Source organism: Chlorocebus sabaeus, chromosome 10 (assembly GCF_047675955.1).
Source record: "Chlorocebus sabaeus isolate Y175 chromosome 10, mChlSab1.0.hap1, whole genome shotgun sequence".
NCBI classification, from domain to species: domain Eukaryota; kingdom Metazoa; phylum Chordata; class Mammalia; order Primates; family Cercopithecidae; genus Chlorocebus; species Chlorocebus sabaeus.
In genome coordinates this window covers 83,125,988-83,146,356 of record NC_132913.1, presented here as the reverse complement: position 1 = coordinate 83,146,356, position 20,369 = coordinate 83,125,988, and the positions used below count along the sequence as shown (strand labels likewise).

The window sequence follows — 20,369 nt, the reverse complement described above, 5'->3', positions numbered from 1 at the left end:
GTGAGTAATTGAGAGGAAGTATTAGAATAATGATTAAAGTTTTCATAATATCCTTTGGTGTCATTCTTTTCCTCTTCTCTATACCAGGCAGAAGAACTCAGAGGGGTAGTGAGCTCCTCCTAAATGTTAGATGTTGGACTAACTTGCACTGTCCTGGAATTCAGGCAGTTAGCTTGCAGTATGTTACATATTTCCAGATATAGGAATCTAGTTTCATTCGTCTGCATATACTTATCCAGTTTTCCTAGCACTGAAGATACTGTTACGTCATGGGGAAGGGGAGAAGAGATGCTGTTGCTAGTATTGGCCAGTGTCATTAGCTACTGATGGCAACCATGCATGTCTCATCATTCTGAAAAGAGCTTTACTTAGTATTTAGAGTTGACATGCAAATGCATTATGGAGCAAATCAACAAGGAAAGAGTTCAGATTTTCTCCCTAAAGTTTTCCCTCAATTTGTTTAGTACTAGTGCACTGTACAGATTTTCCAGGCGTACAAGCTATGTTTATTTTCAGAATATGGAAATATACCTCACTAGATGTATTGTCATGCAGTTGTATTTTCATTCAGCAAACATTTATTAAGCAGTGTTTCTCAAGTGGTGGTGAGGAGTGAAATCAACTTGCTTCTACGCTGCCATTTTTGAACTAGAAGTCAGGACTCCAACTTTTTAACATAAAAATAACGTGAAACTAAATGTAAAACCTCAAGCTCTAAAATTTCTAGCAGAAAACCTTTGTGACTTTGTGTTATACAAAGATTACTTAAGTACAATACCAAAAACACAATCCATAAAAGAATACATTGACAAAATGGAAAAAAAAAACCTGCTCTTTGAAAGACACATAAGAAAATGAAAGACAAGCTGCAGATCAGGAAAAATATAAACATTTGGCCTAAGCACAGGTAAAGAAGTTACTCACTGGAAAACACAAATTGAAACCATAACAAAATATCACTACACAGCATGGTTAAAATTTAAGACGGATCATACCTAATATTGGAACTCATACATGACTGGAGGAACATGACGTAGTACAACCACTTTAGAAAACAGTTAAGCAGTTTCTTAAAATGTTCAACACCTATCCACCATATTCAGGTATTCCATGTCTCAGTATTCACCCAAGGGAAATGAAAGCATTTGTTCATACAAAGTCATACACAAATGTTTGTAGTCACTTTATTTGTAGTAGCCTAAAACTGGAACAATGAAAATGTATGTCAACAAGTGAATGGATTTTAAAACTGTAGCACTTTGTTGCAATGAAATATCATTCAGCAAAAAAAAAAAAAGAATATTGATACCTGCTGTGACATGTATGAGTCTCAAAATATTTATGCCATGTGAAAGAAGCCAGAGAGAAAAAGTAGTATGCATATGATCTAATTTCATTTATATTAAAGTCTAGACAATGCAAATAAAAATAGTAACCAAAAACAGATCAGTGGCAATCTGGTGATGGGGGTAGGAGGCAGCAAGGAGAGGAGGGAAGGAGGATTACAAAAGATTACAGGAAACTTTTGGGGAGTGATGGATATGTTAATTATCTTGGTTACTTTGACAGTTTTACTTATGAAATTTTATACTTTAAAATACTGCCACCTGTAGTCCCAGCTACCCAGGAGGCTGACGTGGGATATGGCTTGAGCGTGGGAGGTGGAGGCTGCAGTGAGCCATGATTGTGCCACTACACTCCAGCCTGGGCAACAGAGCCAGACCCTGTCTCAAACAAACCAAGCCAAAACAAAAATTGTTTGCAAAACGAACATGTAAGGATCACAATTTAAAAATTAAAAAAAAAAAAGAAAAAAATACAGGTTTGTGTATGTGAACTATTCCTCTATAAATCTGTTAAAAAAATTGTTGCACTATTATTATCTAATGACCCTATTTCCATCAATACAAAATATTTGTATTTAATATAAATATAAAATGTAAATCCTTCAAATCATCTATCATCAGGGAATTACTTCGGATTTGTTTCCTGGGGTAAAATTACCAAAACCAGATTACAATGATTTGCTGGCAGCTATCAAAGACAATTGTGCCTCCATGAATTTGCAAATGACCACATTCTTTTCCGAGAAGATACTTCAAGTATATGAAATGATGATTGTGCGTCATGGTTTCATGATTGTTGGAGAACCATTTGGAGGAAAAACTAGTGCATACCGCGTCTTAGCTGGAGCACTAAATGATATATGTGAAAAGGTAAGTATATTATTAATGCATTAATTTATTTATAATTGACTTTGTGCAAGGCAGAATGTACCATTATTTTAAAAGATGCTTTCAGTGTGGCAACTTAAAATTGTGAGAAAAATGAGTCAAAGAGAAAATAAAGTTTTAGAAAAGTAAAATGAAGCAAATAGGAAGTTCAACATATGAAGGGTATGCCACAAACGTGCTTTCAACCTTTTATTTGTTTTTTTAAAAAATTATTAAAGTAATACATGTCTCTTGTAGAAAAGAAGTCTGAAAACAGAAAAATTTGAAGGTTTTCCTGTAATACTTTCAGAGGAGTCTTTTTTATTTTCTAGATAGATTTGTAATGCAAGCTTCTGTTATTAGCTGCTAGTGGTATTGAACTGAAATGTGTGTGTGTGCATATATGCACACATATATAATGACTCATTCAGAATTCTTATACACATCACATTTTGATTGACTTTGAAATGCTGAAGGAATGGGGCTGTTTTAAATTCTTCAACTAATATTGTATTTTTGTTTGCCTCTCCTTATAGATATTTCAAATAGTTTTCACTTTATAAATTTCAGTGTTCATATCCTGTATGAGATTTGTGACGATTATATCTTTACTTGAGGAGTCTCCCCTTCTATCAATATAAAATTACTTTTCTGTTATTTGTTGTGATCTACTTTGTCTAATTTCAATATCGCTACCCCTACTTTCTCCCTGTATATATATTTGCCCATGTCATTAATTATATCCTTGGGTATCACTGTGATTTACTTTCTATAGAGAATAAATAGCTTGATTTTTGTTTTCTACAGGTCAGTGGTCTTTATCTTTTCGAAGATAAGTTTAAAATCATTTGTATTTATTGTCCAAACTGATATGCTACTTATTCCTGTCATCTGTTTCTTCTGCTTTTACACTTCCATGCTATTTTGTTTCTTTACTTCCCTTCTCTTTTTTCTTCCATTTTTTCACTTCTTACTTGTCTTCTGCATTCTTTATCTTGTTTATTGCTCATTTGTATTTTTCCTGTTTTGTTATTTTATTATCATAGGAACTGATCTTTTATATGTGTACATATATAAAATAAAGTCTCCAAAAGAACCCAACAGGTCACTGCTCAGAGTAGAAGGAGATGAAGATGTGAGCATGTATTCTGGTCCACTTGTAAAGTCTAAATGGCTCATTTTCAGGGAATTCTAAGGGTGACATTGTGATTATGTCATAGGGCAATCTTCTTTAGCCACCATAAACAAGCTATAGCTTCACACTAGCCTTGCTCCGTTTAGGATAAAAACTTTTCTTTGGTGACAGCAACTTTGTTCCGATTAAGAAGATAATAGGGATTTCCTATACCTCTTTTTTTTTTTTTTTTTTTTGAGACGGAGTCTCCTCTGTCGCCCAGGCTGGAGTGCAGTGGTGCGATCTCCGCTCACTGCAAGCTCCGCCTCCCGGGTTCACGCCATTCTCCTGCCTCAGCCTCCTGAGTAGCTGGGACTACAGGCGCCCGCCACCGCGCCCAGCTAATTTTTTGTATTTTTAGTAGTGATGGGGTTTCACTGTGGTCTCGATCTCCTGACCTTGTGATCCGCCCGCCTCGGCCTCCCAAAGTGCTGGGATTACAGGCGTGAGCCACCACGCCCGGCTCCTATACTACTTAATTTAGGAAGATACATTGTTACCCGCCTTCCTGAGCACGCAAAAGAAAGCAAAGATATTGAACTTGTTTTATTGTTTTAAGATAACTATTCTGGGCCAGGTGCAGTGGCTCATGCCTGTAATCCCAGCAGTTTGGGAGGCTGAGGCGGGCGGATCACAAGGTCAGGAGATTGAGACCATCCTGGCTAACACGGTGAAACCCCGTCTCTACTAAAAAATAGAAAAATTAGCTGGACATGGTGGCGGGCGCCTGTAGTCCCAGCTACTCAGGAGGCTAAGGCAGGAGAAGGTCGTGAACTCAGGAGGCGGAGCTTGCAGTGAGTCCAGATAGTGCCACTGCACTCCAGCCTGGGCAACAGAACCAGAAGATTACTATTCTTCTGGGAGTGGTGGCTCTTTCCTGTAATCTTGGCCCTTTGGGAGGCCAAGGCAGGCAGATCACTTGAGCCCAGGAGTTCTAGACCAGCCTGGATAAAATGGTGAAACCCTGTTCCTACTTTTAAAAAGCCCAAAAAATTAGCTGGGTGTGGTGGCGTGTGCCACGTATAGTCCCAGCTACTCAGGAGGCTGAGGTTCAGAGAGGACCACTTGAGCCCAGGAGGCAGAGGCTGCAGTGAGCCGAGATGGCGCCACTGCACTCCAGCCCGGGTGACAGAGTGAGGGCCTGTCTCAAAAAGAAAAAAAAAAAAAGCTTAATATTCTCACCATTTTTTTTTTCCCCCAGTTTGGTAGTTTGTGTCCCAAGCTCAGGAATGCCAGGCAGAAGGCAATGTTAGAAAGAGTTGAACTTGTTATGTTTTTATGTATAAAAAATAAATGATTGCCAATAGGTGGAGCACAGAGGATTTTTAGGGGAGTTAAAGTGTTCTGTTTGGTACTATAATGGGGAATAATGATACTACACACTTGGCAAAACCCGTATAATTATGCAACACAAAGAGTGAACTCTTAGTGTAAACTGTGGACTTTAGTTAATAGTAATACATTAATATGAATTCATCAGCCATAACAATTTACCACACCAATTCAGGATGTTAATAATAAGGAAAACTGTTGTGTCTGGGTAGTGGAGAGAGTATCTGGAATCCTTGTACTTTCTGCTCAATTTTTCTGTAAGCCTTTTTTTAAAAAGCCAATTAATTAATTAAAAAAAAAAAAAAAAAAAAAAGCTTATGTCCAAAGGGCATTAATGTCTCTTGTAATGCCATAGACCAGCTTTCAGGGTTTTGGGTAAAATTGACAATTTACCAACCTTGACTTTTTCACTCCACAAGAAATAGTTATTTCTCTATATTTAGATCTTTTAATTTTCTCTCAGAGGTTGTTTTGTAGCAGGGGTCAGCAAATTACAGTACATGGGCCAAATTCAGCCCCAAGCCTTTTTTTGGAATGCCAATAAACTTAGAATAGTGTTAACATTTTAAACATTTGTTAATTAAAAAAAAAAAACATAGAAGAATATGTGGCAGACCATATGAAACTTGCAAAGCCTATAATATTTACCATCTTATCCCTTACAGGAGAATTTGCCAACCTATTTTGTAGTTTAGGAAATACAGATCTTGCACAACATTTGCTAATTTCAACCTAAGTATTTCGTGAGCTTTTAAATACTATTGTGAATGTTTTTTAAATTTTATTTTTCAGTTGTTCATTAGCATTGTGTGTAGATAATACAATTGATTTTATAGATTGACCTTGTATGCTGGAACCTTGTCAAATTCACTACTTACTTCTGACACTTGCTTTGTAGATTCCTTAGGATTTTCTATATACACGATAATGTTTTCTATGAATAAAGACAGTATTCTTTGCATAAAAAATGTTTGATTTTTTTTTTCATTAAGGGGCTAATGGAAGAAAACAGAGTTCAAATAACTGTTTTAAATCCTAAGTCTGTCACCATGGGCCAACTGTACGGACAGTTTGATTTAGTGTCCCATGAATGGTCCGATGGGGTCCTTGCTGTCAGTTTTAGAGCATTTGCTTCTTCAGTGGTAAGTTCTAACACTTTCACATGCATATCTTAAAAGTTTAAGATATTTATTTCTGACAAATTTCTTTTTTCCAAGTGAACTAATTGTATATATAAATCAAGATATTTATTTAAAACACAGTACTGGATATTCTAGCAGTATTTCTGTGAAAAAATAAAATGTCAGCACCTACAAAAATGCCAGAGACCAAGCTCCTTTGCCCTGAAGGTATACAGAAGAGAGGGTAGGAAAAACAAAAGGACAGGGCAAAGTATTTCTGGTTATTTTCTCTGAAGTGAGATAAACTAGAAATGAGAACATCTGAATGACTTGATCCTTTTGCCTCTTCAGTAATGTTCTTCCTTCACCCACTCTCTGGGCTGCTGCTATTGTCATGCCCGCTAATTGTTAGATACACACCAATGCTTAGAGAAGAAATTGCACACCTTTGCAAAATGATGTCTTAAAGTTCCCACACTTTTGCTTTAGCATATTAGGAAGACAATGACTGCCTTGTGGAAAGCAGAGGAGGTAAGTGGAATGCTGGCTGCCACTGGCTGTGAATGGAGAGTGGGCACTTACCTACTCCTGGCTTATTCTGCTGCCCACTCTCATGAAAAGAATCCACAGACGAATACATGTTAACTTGGTTGCCATATTTTATTTTATTTATTTATTTTTTTATTGTACTTTAAGTTCTAGGGTACATGTGCACAACATGCAGGTTTGTTACATATGTATACTTGTGCCATGTTGGTGTGCTGCACCCATCAACTCATCAGCACCCATCAACTCGTCATTTACAACAGGTATAACTCCCAATGCAATCCCTCCCCCCACCCCCTCCCCATAATAGGCCCCAATGTGTGATGTTCCCCTTCCCGAGTCCAAGTGATCTCATTGTTCAATTCCCACCTATGAGTGAGAACATGCAGTGTTTGGTTTTTGTTTCTTGTGATAGTTTGCTGAGAATGATGGTTTCCAGCTGCATCCATGTCCCTACAAAGGACACAAACTCATCCTTTTTTATGGCTGCATAGTATTCCGTGGTGTATATGTGCCACTTTTTCTTAATCCAGTCTGTCACTGATGGACATTTAGGTTGATTCCAAGTCTTTGCTATTGTGAATAGTGCTGCAATAAACATATGTGTGCATGTGTCTTTATAGCAGCATGATTTATAATCCTTTGGGTATATCCCCAGTAAAGGGATGGCTGGGTCAAATGGTATTTCTAGTTCTAGATCCTTGAGGAATCACCACACTGTTTTCCACAATGGTGGAACCAGTTTACAATCCCACCAACAATGTAAAAGTGTTCCTATTTCTCCACATCCTCTCCAGCACCTGTTGTTTCCTGACTTCTTAATGATTGTCATTCTAACTAGTGTGAGATGGTATCTCATTGTGGTTTTGATTTGCATTTCTGATGGCCAGTGATGATGAGCATTTTTTCATGTATCTGTTGGCTGTATGCATGTCTTCTTTTGAGAAGTGTTTGTTCATACCTTTTGCCCACTTTTTGATAGAGTTGTTTGTTTTTTTCTTGTAAATTTGTTTGAGTTCTTTGTAGATTCTGGATATTAGCTGTTTGTCAGATGAGTAGATTGCAAAAATTTTCTCCCATTCTGTAGGTTGCCTGTTCACTCTGATGGTAGTTTCTTTTGCTGTGCAGAAGCTCTTTAGTTTAATTAGATCCCATTTGTCAATTTTGGCTTTTGTTGCCATTGCTTTTGGTGTTTTAGACATGAAGTCCTTGCCCATGCCTATGTCCTGAATGGTATTACCTAGGTTTTCTTCTAGGGATTTTATGGTTTTAGGTCTGACATTTAAATCTCTAATCCATCTTGAATTAATTTTCGTATAAGGAGTAAGGAAAGGATCCAGTTTCAGCTTTCTACTTATGGCTAGTCAATTTTCCCAACACCATTTATTAAATAGGAAATCCTTTCCCCATTTCTTGTTTTTGTCAAGTTTGTCAAAGATAAGATGGCTGTAGATGTGTGGTATTATTTCTGAGGGCTCTGTTCTATTCCATTGGTCTATATCTCTGTTTTGGTACCAGTACCATGCTGTTTTGGTTACTGTAGCCTTGTAGCATAGTTTGAAGTCAGGTAGCGTGATGCCTCCAGCTTTTTTCTTTTGACTTAGGATCGTCTTGGCAATGCGGGCTCTTTTTTGGTTCCATATGAAATTTGAAGCAGTTTTTTCTAATTCTGTGAAGAAAGTCATTGGTGTCTTGATGGGAGTGGCACTGAATCTATAAATTACTCTGGGCAGTATGGCCATTTTCACGATATTGATTCTTCCTATCCATGAGCATGGTATGTTTTTCCATTTGTTTGTGTCCTCTTTTATTTTGTTGAGCAGTGGTTTGTAGTTCTCCTTGAAGACATCCTTCACATCCCTTGTAAATTGGATTCCTAGGTATTTTGTTCTCTTTGAAGCAATTGTGAGAGGAAGTTCATTCATGATTCGGCTCTCTGTTTGTCTGTTACTGGTGTATAAGAATGCTTGTGATTTTTGCACATTGATTTTGTATCCTGAGACTTTGCTCAAGTTGCTTATCAGCTTAAGGAGATTTTGGGCTGAGATGATGGGGTTTTCTAAATATATAGCCATATCATCTGCAAACAGGGACAATTTGACTTCCTCTTTTCCTAATTGAATACCCTTTATTTCTTTCTCTTGACTGATTGCCATGACCAGAACTTCCAACACTATGTTGAATAGGAGTGGTGAGAGAGGGCAAGCCTGTCTTGTGCCAGTTTTCAAGGGGAATGCTTCCAGGTTTTGCCCATTCAGTATGCTATTGGCTATGGGTTTGTCATAAATAGCTCTTATTATTTTGAGATATGTTCCATCAATACCGAATTTATTGAGAATTTTTAGCATGAAGGGCTGTTGAATTTTGTCAAAGGCCTTTTCTGCATCTATTGAGATACTCATTTGGTTTTTGTCTTTGGTTCTGTTTATATGCTGGATTACATTTATTGATTTGCATATATTGAACCAACCTTGCATCCCAGGGGTGAAGCCCACTTGATCATGGTGGATAAGCTTTTAGATGTGCTGCTGGATTCAGTTTGCCAGTATTGGTGGATAAGCTTTTAGATGTGCTGCTGGATTCAGTTTGCCAGTATTTTATTGAGGATTTTTGCATCGATGTTCATCAGGGATATTGGTCTAAAATTCTCTTATTTTGTTGTATCTCTGCCAGGCTTTGGTATCAGGATGATGTTGGCCTCATAAAATGAGTTAGGGAGGATTCCCTCTTTTTCTATTGATTGGAATAGTTTCAGAAGGAATGGTACCAGCTCCTCCTTGTACCTCTGGTAGAATTTGGCTGTGAATCCGTCTGGTCCTGGACTTTTTTTGGTTGGTAGGCTATTAATTATTGCCTCAATTTCAGAGCCTGCTATTGGTCTATTCAGGGATTCAACTTCTTCCTGGTTTAGTCTTGGGAGAGTGTAAGTGTCCAGGAAATTATCCATTTCTTCTAGGTTTTTTAGTTTATTTGCATAAAGGTGTTTATAGTATTCTCTGATGGTAGTTTGTATTTCTGTGGGGTCGGTGGTGATATCCCCTTTATCATTTTTTATTGCATCTATTTGATTCTTCTCTCTTTTCTTCTTTATTAGTCTTGCTAGCGGTGTATCAATTTTGTTGTTCTTTTCAAAAAACCAGCTCCTGGATTAATTGATTTTTTGGATTTTTTTTGTGTCTATCTCCTTCAGTTCTGCTCTGATCTTAGTTATTTCTTGCCTTCTGCTAGCTTTTGAATGTGTTTGCTCTTGCTTCTCTAGTTCTTTTAATTGTGATGTTAGGGTGTCAATTTTAGATCTTTCCTGCTTTCTCCTGTGGGCATTTAGTGCTATAAATTTCCCTCTCCACACTGCTTTAAATGTTTCCCAGAGATTCTGGTATGTTGTATCTTTGTTCTCATTGGTTTCAAAGAACATCTTTATTTCTGCCTTCATTTTGTTATGTACCCAGTAGTCATTCAGAAGCAGGTTGTTCAGTTTCCATGTAGGTGAGCAGTTTTGATTGAGTTTCTTAATCCTGAGTTCTAGTTTGATTGCAGTGTGGTCTGAGAGACAGTTTGTTATAATTTCTTTTTTTTACATTTGCTGAGGAGTGCTTTACTTCCAAGTATGTGGTCAATTTTGGAATAAGTGCGATGTGGTGCTAGAAGAATGTATATTCTGTTGATTTGGGGTGGAGAGTTCTGTAGATGTCTTTTAGGTCCCCTTGGTGCAGAGTGGAGTTCAATTCCTGGATATCCTTGTTAACTTTCTGTCTCGTTGATCTGTCTAATGTTGACAGTGGGGTGTTAAAGTCTCCCATTATTATTATATGTGAGTCTAAGTCTCTTTGTAAATCTGTAAGGACTTGCTTTATGAATCTGGGTGCTCCTGTATTGGGTGTATATGTATTTAGGATAGTTAGCTCTTCCTGTTGAATTGATCCCTTTACCATTATGTAATGGCCTTCTTTGTCTCTTTTGATCTTTGTTGGTTTAAAGTCCGTTTTATCAGAGACTAGGATTGCAACCCCTGCTTTTTTTTGTTCTCCATTTGCTTGGTAGATCTTTCTCCATCCCTTTATTTTGAGCCTATGTGTGTCTCTGCAAGTGAGATGGGTCTCCTGAATACAGCAAAGTGATGGGTCTTGACTCTTTATCCATTTTGCCAGTCTGTGTATTTTAATTTGACTATTTAGTCCATTTACATTTAAGGTTAATATTGTTATGTGTGAACTTGATCCTGTCATTGTGACATTAGCTGGTTATTTTGCTCGTTAGTTGATGCAGTTTCTTCCTAGCATCGATGGTCTTTACATTTTGGCATGTTTTTGCAGTAGCTGGTACCGGTTGTTCCTTTCCATATTTAGTGCTTCCTTCAGGATCTCTCGTAGGGCCGGCCTGGTGGTGACAAAATCTCTAAGCATTTGCTTGTCTGTAAGGGATTTTATTTCTCCTTCACTGATGAAACTTTGTTTGTCTGGATATGAAATTCTGGGTTGAAAATTCTTTTCTTTAAGAATGTTGAATATTGGCCCCCACTCTTTTCTGGCTTGTAGAGTTTCTGCCAAGAGATCTGCTGTTAGTCTGATGGGCTTCCCTTTTTGGGTAACCCCACCTTTCTCTCTGGCTGCCCTTGACATTTTTTCCTTCATTTCAACTTTGGTGAATCTGACAATTATGTGTCTTGGAGTTGCTCTTCTCGAGGAGTATCTTTGTGGCGTTCTTTGCATTTCCTGAATTTGAATGTTGGCCTGCCTTGCTAGGTTGAGGAAGGTCTCCTGGATGATATCCTGAAGAGTGTTTTCCAACTTGGTTCCATTTTCCCCCTCACTTTCAGACACACCAATCAGACGTAGATTTGGTCTTTTCACATAATACCATATTTCTTGGAGGCTTTGTTCATTTCTTTTTCCTTTTCTTTCTCTAGACTTCTCTTCTTGCTTCATTTCATTCATTTGATCTTCAATCATTGATACTCTTTCTTCCAGTTGATCGAGTTGGTTACTGAAGCTTGTGCATTTGTCACGTATTTCTCGTGTCATGGTTATCTCTGTCAGTTTGTTTATGGCCTTCTCTGCATTGATTATTCTAGTTATCCATTCTTCCATTCTTTTTTCAAGATTTTTAGTTTCTTTGCTCTGGGTATGTAGTTCCTTTAGCTCTGAGAAGTTTGATCAACTGAAGCCTTCTCTTCTCAACTCGTCAAAGTCATTCTCCATCCAGCTTTGTTCCGTTGCTGGCGATGAGCTGCGTTCCTTTGGAGGGGGTGGTGTGCTCTGATTTTTTTGATTTCCAGCTTTTCTGCCCTGCTTTTTCCCCATCTTTATGGTGTTATCTGCCTTTGGTCTTTGATGCTGGTGATGTACTGATGGCGTGTTGGTGTGGGTATCCTTTCTCTTTGTTAGTTTTCCTTCTAACAGTCAGGACCGTCAGCTGTAGGTCTGTTGGAGATTGCTTGAGGTCCACTCCAGACCCTGTTTGCCTGGGTATTAGCAATAGAGGCTGCAGAAGATAGAATATTACTGAACAGATTCTTGCTCTGGAAGCTTCGTCTCAGGGGTGTACCCCGCCGTGTGAGGTATGAGGTGTCGGTCTGCACCTAGTGGGGGAAGTCTCCAAGTTAGGCTACTCAGGAGTCAGGGACCCACTTGAGCAGGCAGTCTATCTGTTCTCAGATCTCAACCTCCGTGCTGGAAGATCCACTGCTCTCTTCAAAGCTGTCAGACAGCTGTCAGACTCCACCCAGAGGTGGAGTCTACAGAGACAGACAGGCCTCCTTGAGCTGCGGTGGCCTCCATCCAGTTCGAGCTTCCTGGAGGCTTTGTTTACCTACTTAAGCGTCAGCAATGGCGGGCGCCCCTCCCCCAGCCTCGCTGCCACCTTGTAGTTAGATCTCAGACTGCTGTGCTAGCAATGAGGGAGGCTCTGTGGGCGTGGGACCCTCCAGGGTTGCCATATTTTAGCAGGTTCTGCAGAGAGTGTGATTATATGGGAGACTGCTTGCTAAAGCTGGTAGTGTAGGAAAAGGGGCCTAGACTCAGGACCTTTAATTTGTTTATCAAATCATTTTTTTATATGTGTTTTCTTTCTTCTGACTACCATACATTTTAAACTTGATGCTGTCTGCCCACTTAAGGACCTAGCAGAGCATGACTCATGAGTCAGGTATTAATGGATAAAATGTGAAATCTCAGCCCTGCTCTTATTGCTGGAAAGGCCTTAGGCAATGAGCGACGTTAAGAACTGACTCTCATGCGGCAGAGATCTTGCCCAAAGTCAAGTGTTAGTAGTAATTTCAAGGATAAAAGAAATTGTGGGCACAGGTGAAGCAGACAGAGGCATGGAACCCTTGATGTGGCTTCTTAGGTCCTCTCTTGCCACAGTGGAGGCGCTCTGGCTAAGAATAAGAGATGAAGTCACTAGATAATATATGCAGTTACATTATTTACACAGAAATAATCATGACATACCTCTATTTTATACTTACAGCTTACATTACATTTTTCAGGAAGCTATATCCCACAAATACTGAGTCTCAGGGAGTTTAAGTACTTCACCTGAAGTCCACAGCTCATAAGCAGTAGAGTCAAATGAGAAGTGAGGTCCTTGGGACTGTGAAGCCCAAGGTCTCACCATTGCACGGTAGTGTTTCCCAAAGTGATGCCTAACAGGCATGGGAAGCCCACAGCAGAAGAGGAAGTTGATCTTAAGATGATCACCAAGCTGTGGCTCTTCCTTGCTTCCTTCCTGAACACAGCTAGAACTAGCCTCTGAGTGTGGGTGTGGGGTGGCTTGAGCCTGAGACAGACCCATTGTCTTATAGATTAATGCAGTTGGCTGCAGGGACTGAGAATGTGCTAAGGATTCAAATCCTTCACCACTTCAACTTGAACTCATATTTGCTGAAGGAAAAGCAAGGAATCATTGGTGTATACAAAAAAGCTTGAATTATAAGGATCTGAAAAGGAGAATCCATCTTTGTACACTCTGGCTAATACCTGGCTACTCTTTCATACCTGTTGAGCATTTACTATATTCTGGACAATGTGTAAATATTTTCCTATTTATTACATCATTGTAGGACTGTGAATGTTATATTGGTTGTAATTTTCTATACCATCAGGAGAGAGTTCAGCCCAAGGGGAGTGTGTACACATATATGTATGTGTGTGAATTCATTCAGTGAAGGGGACAAGAAATTTGGTTTAGCACACAAGGGCAATTAATTTGCATAAACATTATACTGTATAGAGTCAGATAATCTGAATAATTTTGTTTTTCCTGACAGTTATATATGTTTTACTTATATTACTTTCTAAAACATGTTAATATATTTGAGTTCAGAAACATTGATCAAGGGCCGGGTGCAGTGGCTCATGCCTGTAATCCCAGTACTTCGGGGGACCAAGGCAGTTGGAGCTCAGGAGTTCAAGACCAGCCTGGGCAACACAGTGAAACCCCACAAGAAATACAAAATTTAGCTGGTTGTGGTGGTGCGCACTTGTGGTCCTCGGTATTTGGGAGCTGAGGTGGGAGGATTGCTTGAGCCTGGGAGGCAGAAACTGCAATGAGCCATGATCATGCCACTCTGCTGTCCAGCCTAGGCAACAGAGTGAGACCCTGAAAAATTTTTTTAAAAATTAAAAATTAAAAAAAAATAAAGACAGACAGGGAAAGGAAAGGAAAGGAAAAAAGAAAGAAAAAGAAAAGAAAAGAAAGAGAAAGCAAGGAAGGAAGGAAGAGACTGAAAAAGATTGAATCTTAAGGAAAGATGACATATTTTTGTCTTGTCCATGGCATATATAGTATAGGCTTCTTTAGTGATACATATTATATACATGCATGCATGCACATACACACACACACATACACGTAGTAATCTTTATTCAAAGTACCTTTACATTTTCATGATGAAATTAATCCTAATACTTATATTTTAAAATTTTGAAATAATATTGGACTGTTTCCTTATACTATCATCATTACATTTTTGCCCTCTGTTCACATGTGCATGAAACAGACTCCAGATAGGAAGTGGTTAATTTTTGATGGCCCAGTAGATGCAGTGTGGATTGAGAATATGAACACTGTGTTGGATGACAACAAGAAGCTATGTCTCATGAGTGGGGAGATTATTCAAATGTCACCACAAATGAATCTAATTTTTGAGCCAATGGATTTAGAAGTTGCTTCCCCTGCAACTGTAAGTTCTCCATTTTGACATCCTTTTATAAATTATAAGATATTATGAATGCATGTATTTGCTTAGTACCTTTGACTTTAAACAAAAAATATTAGCAGAATTTCTTTTAAGAGCAATCTTTGATTCTCAAAGTACAGATATATCTGTTGACATACCTTGACAAATTTCGTGGTCAGGATGTTTTTCTCTTGGTTTAGGACTATTTGGTAAAGTCAGACACAAAAATTGAGATCATGAAATAATATAATATAAGCTTTCCCCTCCTCCAAGACTTTGCTGAAGATTGTAAGAAACAGAGGTGCCAAATCATATTTATTTTATAAGCATTCCCTTGATGGTAACCACTTATGGCTTTCCAGGTTTCCAGGTGTGGCATGATTTACATGGAGCCTCACATGCTAGGCTGGAGACCACTGATGTTATCTTGGGTGAATATGTTACCTGCGTCAGTCAGTGTTATTCAAAAGGAATTTATAATGAGCTTATTTGACAGAATGGTCCCTGTTTCGATTGAATTTATTAGGAAGCATACAAAGGTAAGAGAAATGAGAATTTTAAGATTAAAAAATAAATAGAAAACTCAAATTAGACTTACATATCAATTTTAATGTCTGTTTTTATTAAATCAAAACATTTTTCTGATTAAGTTAAAAATTTAAATTAGAATTCATACAACTCACCAAAAATATTTCAAATGAGGTATATTGATGCTACTCTTTTCTCTCTCTCTAAAAAAAGAGAACTCAAAGGCCCACATAACCATGTTAAAATGTTTTTTCTTTTTTCTGATGGGCGATTGTATTTTAAATAATTTCCATTATTACAATAGTCTTTATTATTCAAAGTTCCTAAAATAAGCCAGTCAGTCCATGGTAGAAGGACTGGAAAGAAGTCCTAAAGTAGGCAAATTCATTTTTCTTTCTTTCAGTACACACTGGGGAGGGGAAGGGAAGGGAGGGAGTATGGTGGAAGGGAGGGGGGATGGTAAAAGGGAGGAAAACGACAAGGAAATGGGAGTCTCCTGCCTCTGAGAGTTGAACTCTCTCCAGCTGGAAATTACAGAGCAAGAATGTTTAATTTCTGCTTTGGGAGATGCTGACCAAAGGTCTTTTAGAATGACTTTGGTCCAGGAGCAAATGTAGGGAAATAGGGTTGATAGTTCTCTTGCTGTTGAAGATATAACAAAAAGTCTTGAAGCAGAAGTTTAGCTCAAGGAACACATTTGGAAAATGGAGTTTAAAACCACGTTAATATAGATTACCTAAAGAAAAATTCCAGAGAAAAAAAGAAGAGAGCAAGCGATAGAATCACAGGTACATCAGTGATTTAGACAAGAGAGAGGAAAGAGGGAAGAACATCTGAAGGAAGTGATGTGTCTTCCGTACTGCTTTCAAGAAGTTTGGCTGTAAATGAAATATGTTGTAGATATGAAGTAATCGTGTTTCAAAAACAATTAAACATGTATGAACTGAGGTCATAATAAAATAAGCTTCAGGGCCTTTATGACTTTTATTCTGGCATTGTCAGAGAATTTAGGTAATACAAATAATAAATTTTCTATATAACTGAAACATCCTTTCTATAGGAAAGCATGAAACTTATAATGCAAGTTTTAAAAAATGTACTGTGCACTTCTGTTATCTCTTGAAGAAATTATGAATGCCCGTTATTTACTATGTAGTAATAATTATCTGTTTTATTTGTAATGATAACTATTTGTATTTTAGTGTTGCATCAATAATACTTAGTCCCACACTTAGAAACTCAGCTGTCATTTCTGATGTTTCTAATGGGGTGGCAGCTGAACATGAAGTCACCTGCTTCTAATCTTCAGGGAGTCTGTTTCAGAGAGTTAATTTTTACTTGTTAATCACCAAACACTGTGACTTTGGCAATTGGAAGAGAGCTGCATGGGGAGAAGAAAAACGCCTATGAGAACTTGCTATATGCTGCATGGTTCTAGGAGCATTACACGTTATTTCATTCATTTTATAAACTATCATGGTGACAAGCAAAAAAGTAAAATGCATGACAATTTCAGCACTCCAGCAAGGTTTTTGAGGGTTCCAAGACTTGGAATTGTACTTCATAGTAATGAGTTTACTATGAGGATTGCTGTGGCTTATAAATATGCTCTAAAATTGATTTTACTTATTAAACATTTTAGATATAGAAATAAACTGCCTTCTAAAAATTTTTTTAGTGTTTTTGTTTATAAAATTAATATACCATGGAATCCATATCTTAAATTAACTACACATGTAACAGCAATTTTTTAAGATTTGAGAATCGATATGAAAAGTTAAAGAGTACACACTACCTAAATATAACATCCAGTTCTCCCAAGTGAATTGTAATAATAGTACCTACTCATAGACAGTATGAATTTAAAATTATTGCTATCTGTTAAAATTAAATGAGCTTAATAAATATTAGCTGGGGATAGTTTAGCTAGTACCTAATTTAAATTGTTTAGACTTTTTCTTACTGACTTTTCAGGAATTATCTCCTACTTCCGATACAAACTTGGTCCGATCCTTAATGAATCTAATAGACTGTTTTATGGATGATTTTGCTGATGAAGTCAAACTAAAGGAGAGAGGTGATCGAGAAACTTACTCTTTGCTTGAGGTAAGGTCCATTGCCTTCTGTATCCTGCTACAGAAAGGTATCTACTGCTTTCCCCAAAGCTTCCTAATTTATGAAACTCATTTTGCCCCTGAAGTTGGAGACTAGTCGACGGGCGGTAGCTGAAGAGTCAGCAAAGAGTCAGGCCCTAGATTCTGAGTGCTGGTGGGGAAGCTTCTTGACTGGCAGTCATGGTACATCATGAGGTTTGGGCGGAGCCCACTGATCACCTCAGATCTGCTACTGAAATCTCAGGTTGTTTGACCAGCCTTAGAAATGATCCATTCCCAAAATGTCAGTGACCATTTTGGCAATGAGATTTACTTCCTTTCCAAATTATAATAATTTATTGCTTTTTTTCCCTTGATTTTTCTTCCTTTTTTCATGAGATATAAATTATTTGTATACATAAGTGTGTGTGTATATAAATATATATTTGGATTAAGGAAAGCAAGAAAATATATAGGTAATCAATAAACGGATTTTTAAAATGGGAATAAAAGTATCAGTAGACTTTGGATTTTTTAACGAAAATATTACTACACTACTCATAGTAGCACTTCTACCATGGTCACTATGGTACTTGCTTAACTTACATGTTTTGAAATGAATTAAGTTTTAACTTAGTGTTGAATGGTTTCTGGAGAGAAAGTCTGTGAGTAAACTAGGAGTAGGTGAATAGGGTTGAAGTAGAGTCCAGAATTTTCATGAGCATAGTCCAGAATCTCTTGGCTTTGTATTTAATAAAAGACCTTGTTTTAAAACAAGCAAACAGGCTTCCTACCTTATTGGTGGGTCTTGTCTTCTACCCTGTTTCCTCTTTTTGAGTCTGGAAAGAAGAAAGCTAGTATCTTTTGCTTGCAGAATTGCAATTCTAGTTTAGACACTTAATGCTCAGATATTACAAATAAAATAATTTCAATTTGTTCTACTTAAAGTAAACCCACCATATCAAAATTTAAATAGAAAATGGATATGTACGTTATTTGCTTTATTAAAGTGTGCCTTAATACCTTAATAGTAAGTTTTTTCTATTTCCTTTTAATATCAAGCTGCTGTCATGTGTTGAAAATATGAGATTTACTAGATTAATCATTCTGAAGTTTCACTATGGCCAGAATGTATTCTTTGTTTTGTATTATCTTCTCTAAGATTTTATAAGACATGCAATTTGATTTTTTAAAACCCTTATGATTACAAAATCCTAAGATGACCTACTAATATATTTGAGCTTACGTGTTTCCTTTCAGAGATACTAATCTGACTGATCTGATATGTAAGCTTCAAGGACAGATTAAAATTATTCTTTAATTGTTCTTAATCTTCTCATCTCTCCTATGCAGGGCATTTTTCTGTTTTCACTGATCTGGTCCATTGGTGCTTCTTGTACAGATGATGATCGGTTGAAATTTAATAAGATTCTTCGAGAACTTATGGAAGGTCCAATTTCAGATCGAACTCGAAATACGTTTAAATTACAGAGTGGTACTGAGCAAACATCCTCAAAAGCACTAACGGTCACATTTCCTGAAAAAGGAACAATTTATGATTATCAATTTGTCACTGAGGTAAGAGTTCTGAAGCAAGATTTGCAGCTGCTAGCCTGGCAGTGTCCCCTCTCCGACACACAGCATATAATGGCTCTGTGGCCACCTTCGTCATCACAGTTTACCTTAAGAGACAGCATAGAATAGAGGAAGATGCACTGGCTTGAAGTCAGACAGCTCTAGGTTTGAGTCCTAGTAAAGTCACTTTCTTTCTGGATTGCCATGGACTAGTTGATTTCTCTGAACATAGTTCTTTCCAATGATACTATGAGATAGTAATATCTAATGGACCAGTTGCACTCATTAAATAGAATCACAGCAGGCACATACTGTTTAAGGACGGCTGTTAGAGGTTCATGGTGTATGTTAGTATGCTAGGCACTAAGAAGTCCTGTAGGAATCCAGCTGGTGTAATCTTAATTCAGTGCCTCCCAAACGGATTGGAAAATAAAACTTGGGTGGTGGTTGTTTTTGTATAACAACTCCCACAAGTATTGTACTGAGGACCAAGTTTAGGAATATATATTATTTAAATATACACAGATTTAAGTAAAATTGGGATCATACCACATTCCCAATGGGCAGCTTTATATCCTTCTTGTTTTCTTAATAATGAGAAAAGCTTTCCGTTTCACTAATGTTTCTTCAGTAAACTTGCTTTCTAAAGTCAATTTCCTACCCTTGGACATTGGACTGGTTTTGTTGTTTTCAGGTTCTCACTTTTATAAGTACTTCTTTGGTAAATATTCTTAGATACGAGCCATTGGGTACATATCTGATTATATCCTTAAGATAAATTTCTAGAAAAGGCATTACTGTATTGCTTTTTGAATTTTTATGGTTCTTGCAATGTATTGCTACGTCACCTCAGAAGGCGAGACTGTGCCCAACACATATTTTTTACTTTATTTAATTTCAAATTACTGATAATACCCTGCATTTTCAGGGTAGTTTACAGTTTATTAAGCTTTCTGCAATTATTTCCATTTCATTTTCCAACACCTTGGTGAGGTGGGAAGGATAAGATTATTTTGCAAGTTTTGCCATTGAGGAAATGGGGCTCAGAGATTTAAGATTTAATGTGATTGTCCCAGGATCACAAAACCTGATTCTTTTTTTTTTTTTTTTTTTTTTTGAGACTAAGTCTCACAGTGTCGCCCAGGCTGGAGTGCAGTGGCGCGATCTCGGCTCACTGCAAGCGCCGCCTCCTGGGTTCACGCCATTCTCCTGCCTCAGCTTCCCAAGTAGCTGGGACTACAGGCACCCGCCACCATGCCCAGCTAATTTTTTGTATTTTCAGTAGAGATGGGGTTTCACCGTGTTAGCCAGGATGGTCTTGATCTCCTGACCTCGTGATCCACCTACCTCGGCCTTCCAAAGTGCTGGGATTACAGGCCTGAGCCACTGCACCCGGTCAGGTTTTCTGATTATTAATGGTTCCTTTCCTATATGGTATCAAAAGACACATGTTTGAAAAGATTAACAAGAATTTGGGAAAGGCATTATTTTCTTCATTGGTTCTAGAAATATTTCTTTATAATACAATTTTCAGACTGATGTGAATTTAACACCCCCCCAAAAAAAATTCTCTGCTGTACACACAACCTTCTACCTGAAGATACAAGA

At 37.6% G+C, this 20,369-nt stretch overlaps 1 protein-coding gene across 1 annotated transcript in view; it reads left to right on the top strand.

Annotated features, from left to right (window-relative positions):
• The window catches only part of DNAH7 (dynein axonemal heavy chain 7), a 330,767-nt gene that overhangs the window by 170,218 nt on the left and 140,180 nt on the right, over positions 1-20,369 (top strand). Inside the window, exons 29-34 of the mRNA XM_007965701.3 lie at positions 1,968-2,216; positions 5,712-5,861; positions 14,386-14,568; positions 14,928-15,104; positions 17,068-17,199; positions 18,540-18,764. Of these exons, the coding sequence (XP_007963892.3) occupies positions 1,968-2,216; positions 5,712-5,861; positions 14,386-14,568; positions 14,928-15,104; positions 17,068-17,199; positions 18,540-18,764 (1,116 nt within the window). The remainder of the gene's footprint in view (positions 1-1,967; positions 2,217-5,711; positions 5,862-14,385; positions 14,569-14,927; positions 15,105-17,067; positions 17,200-18,539; positions 18,765-20,369) is intronic.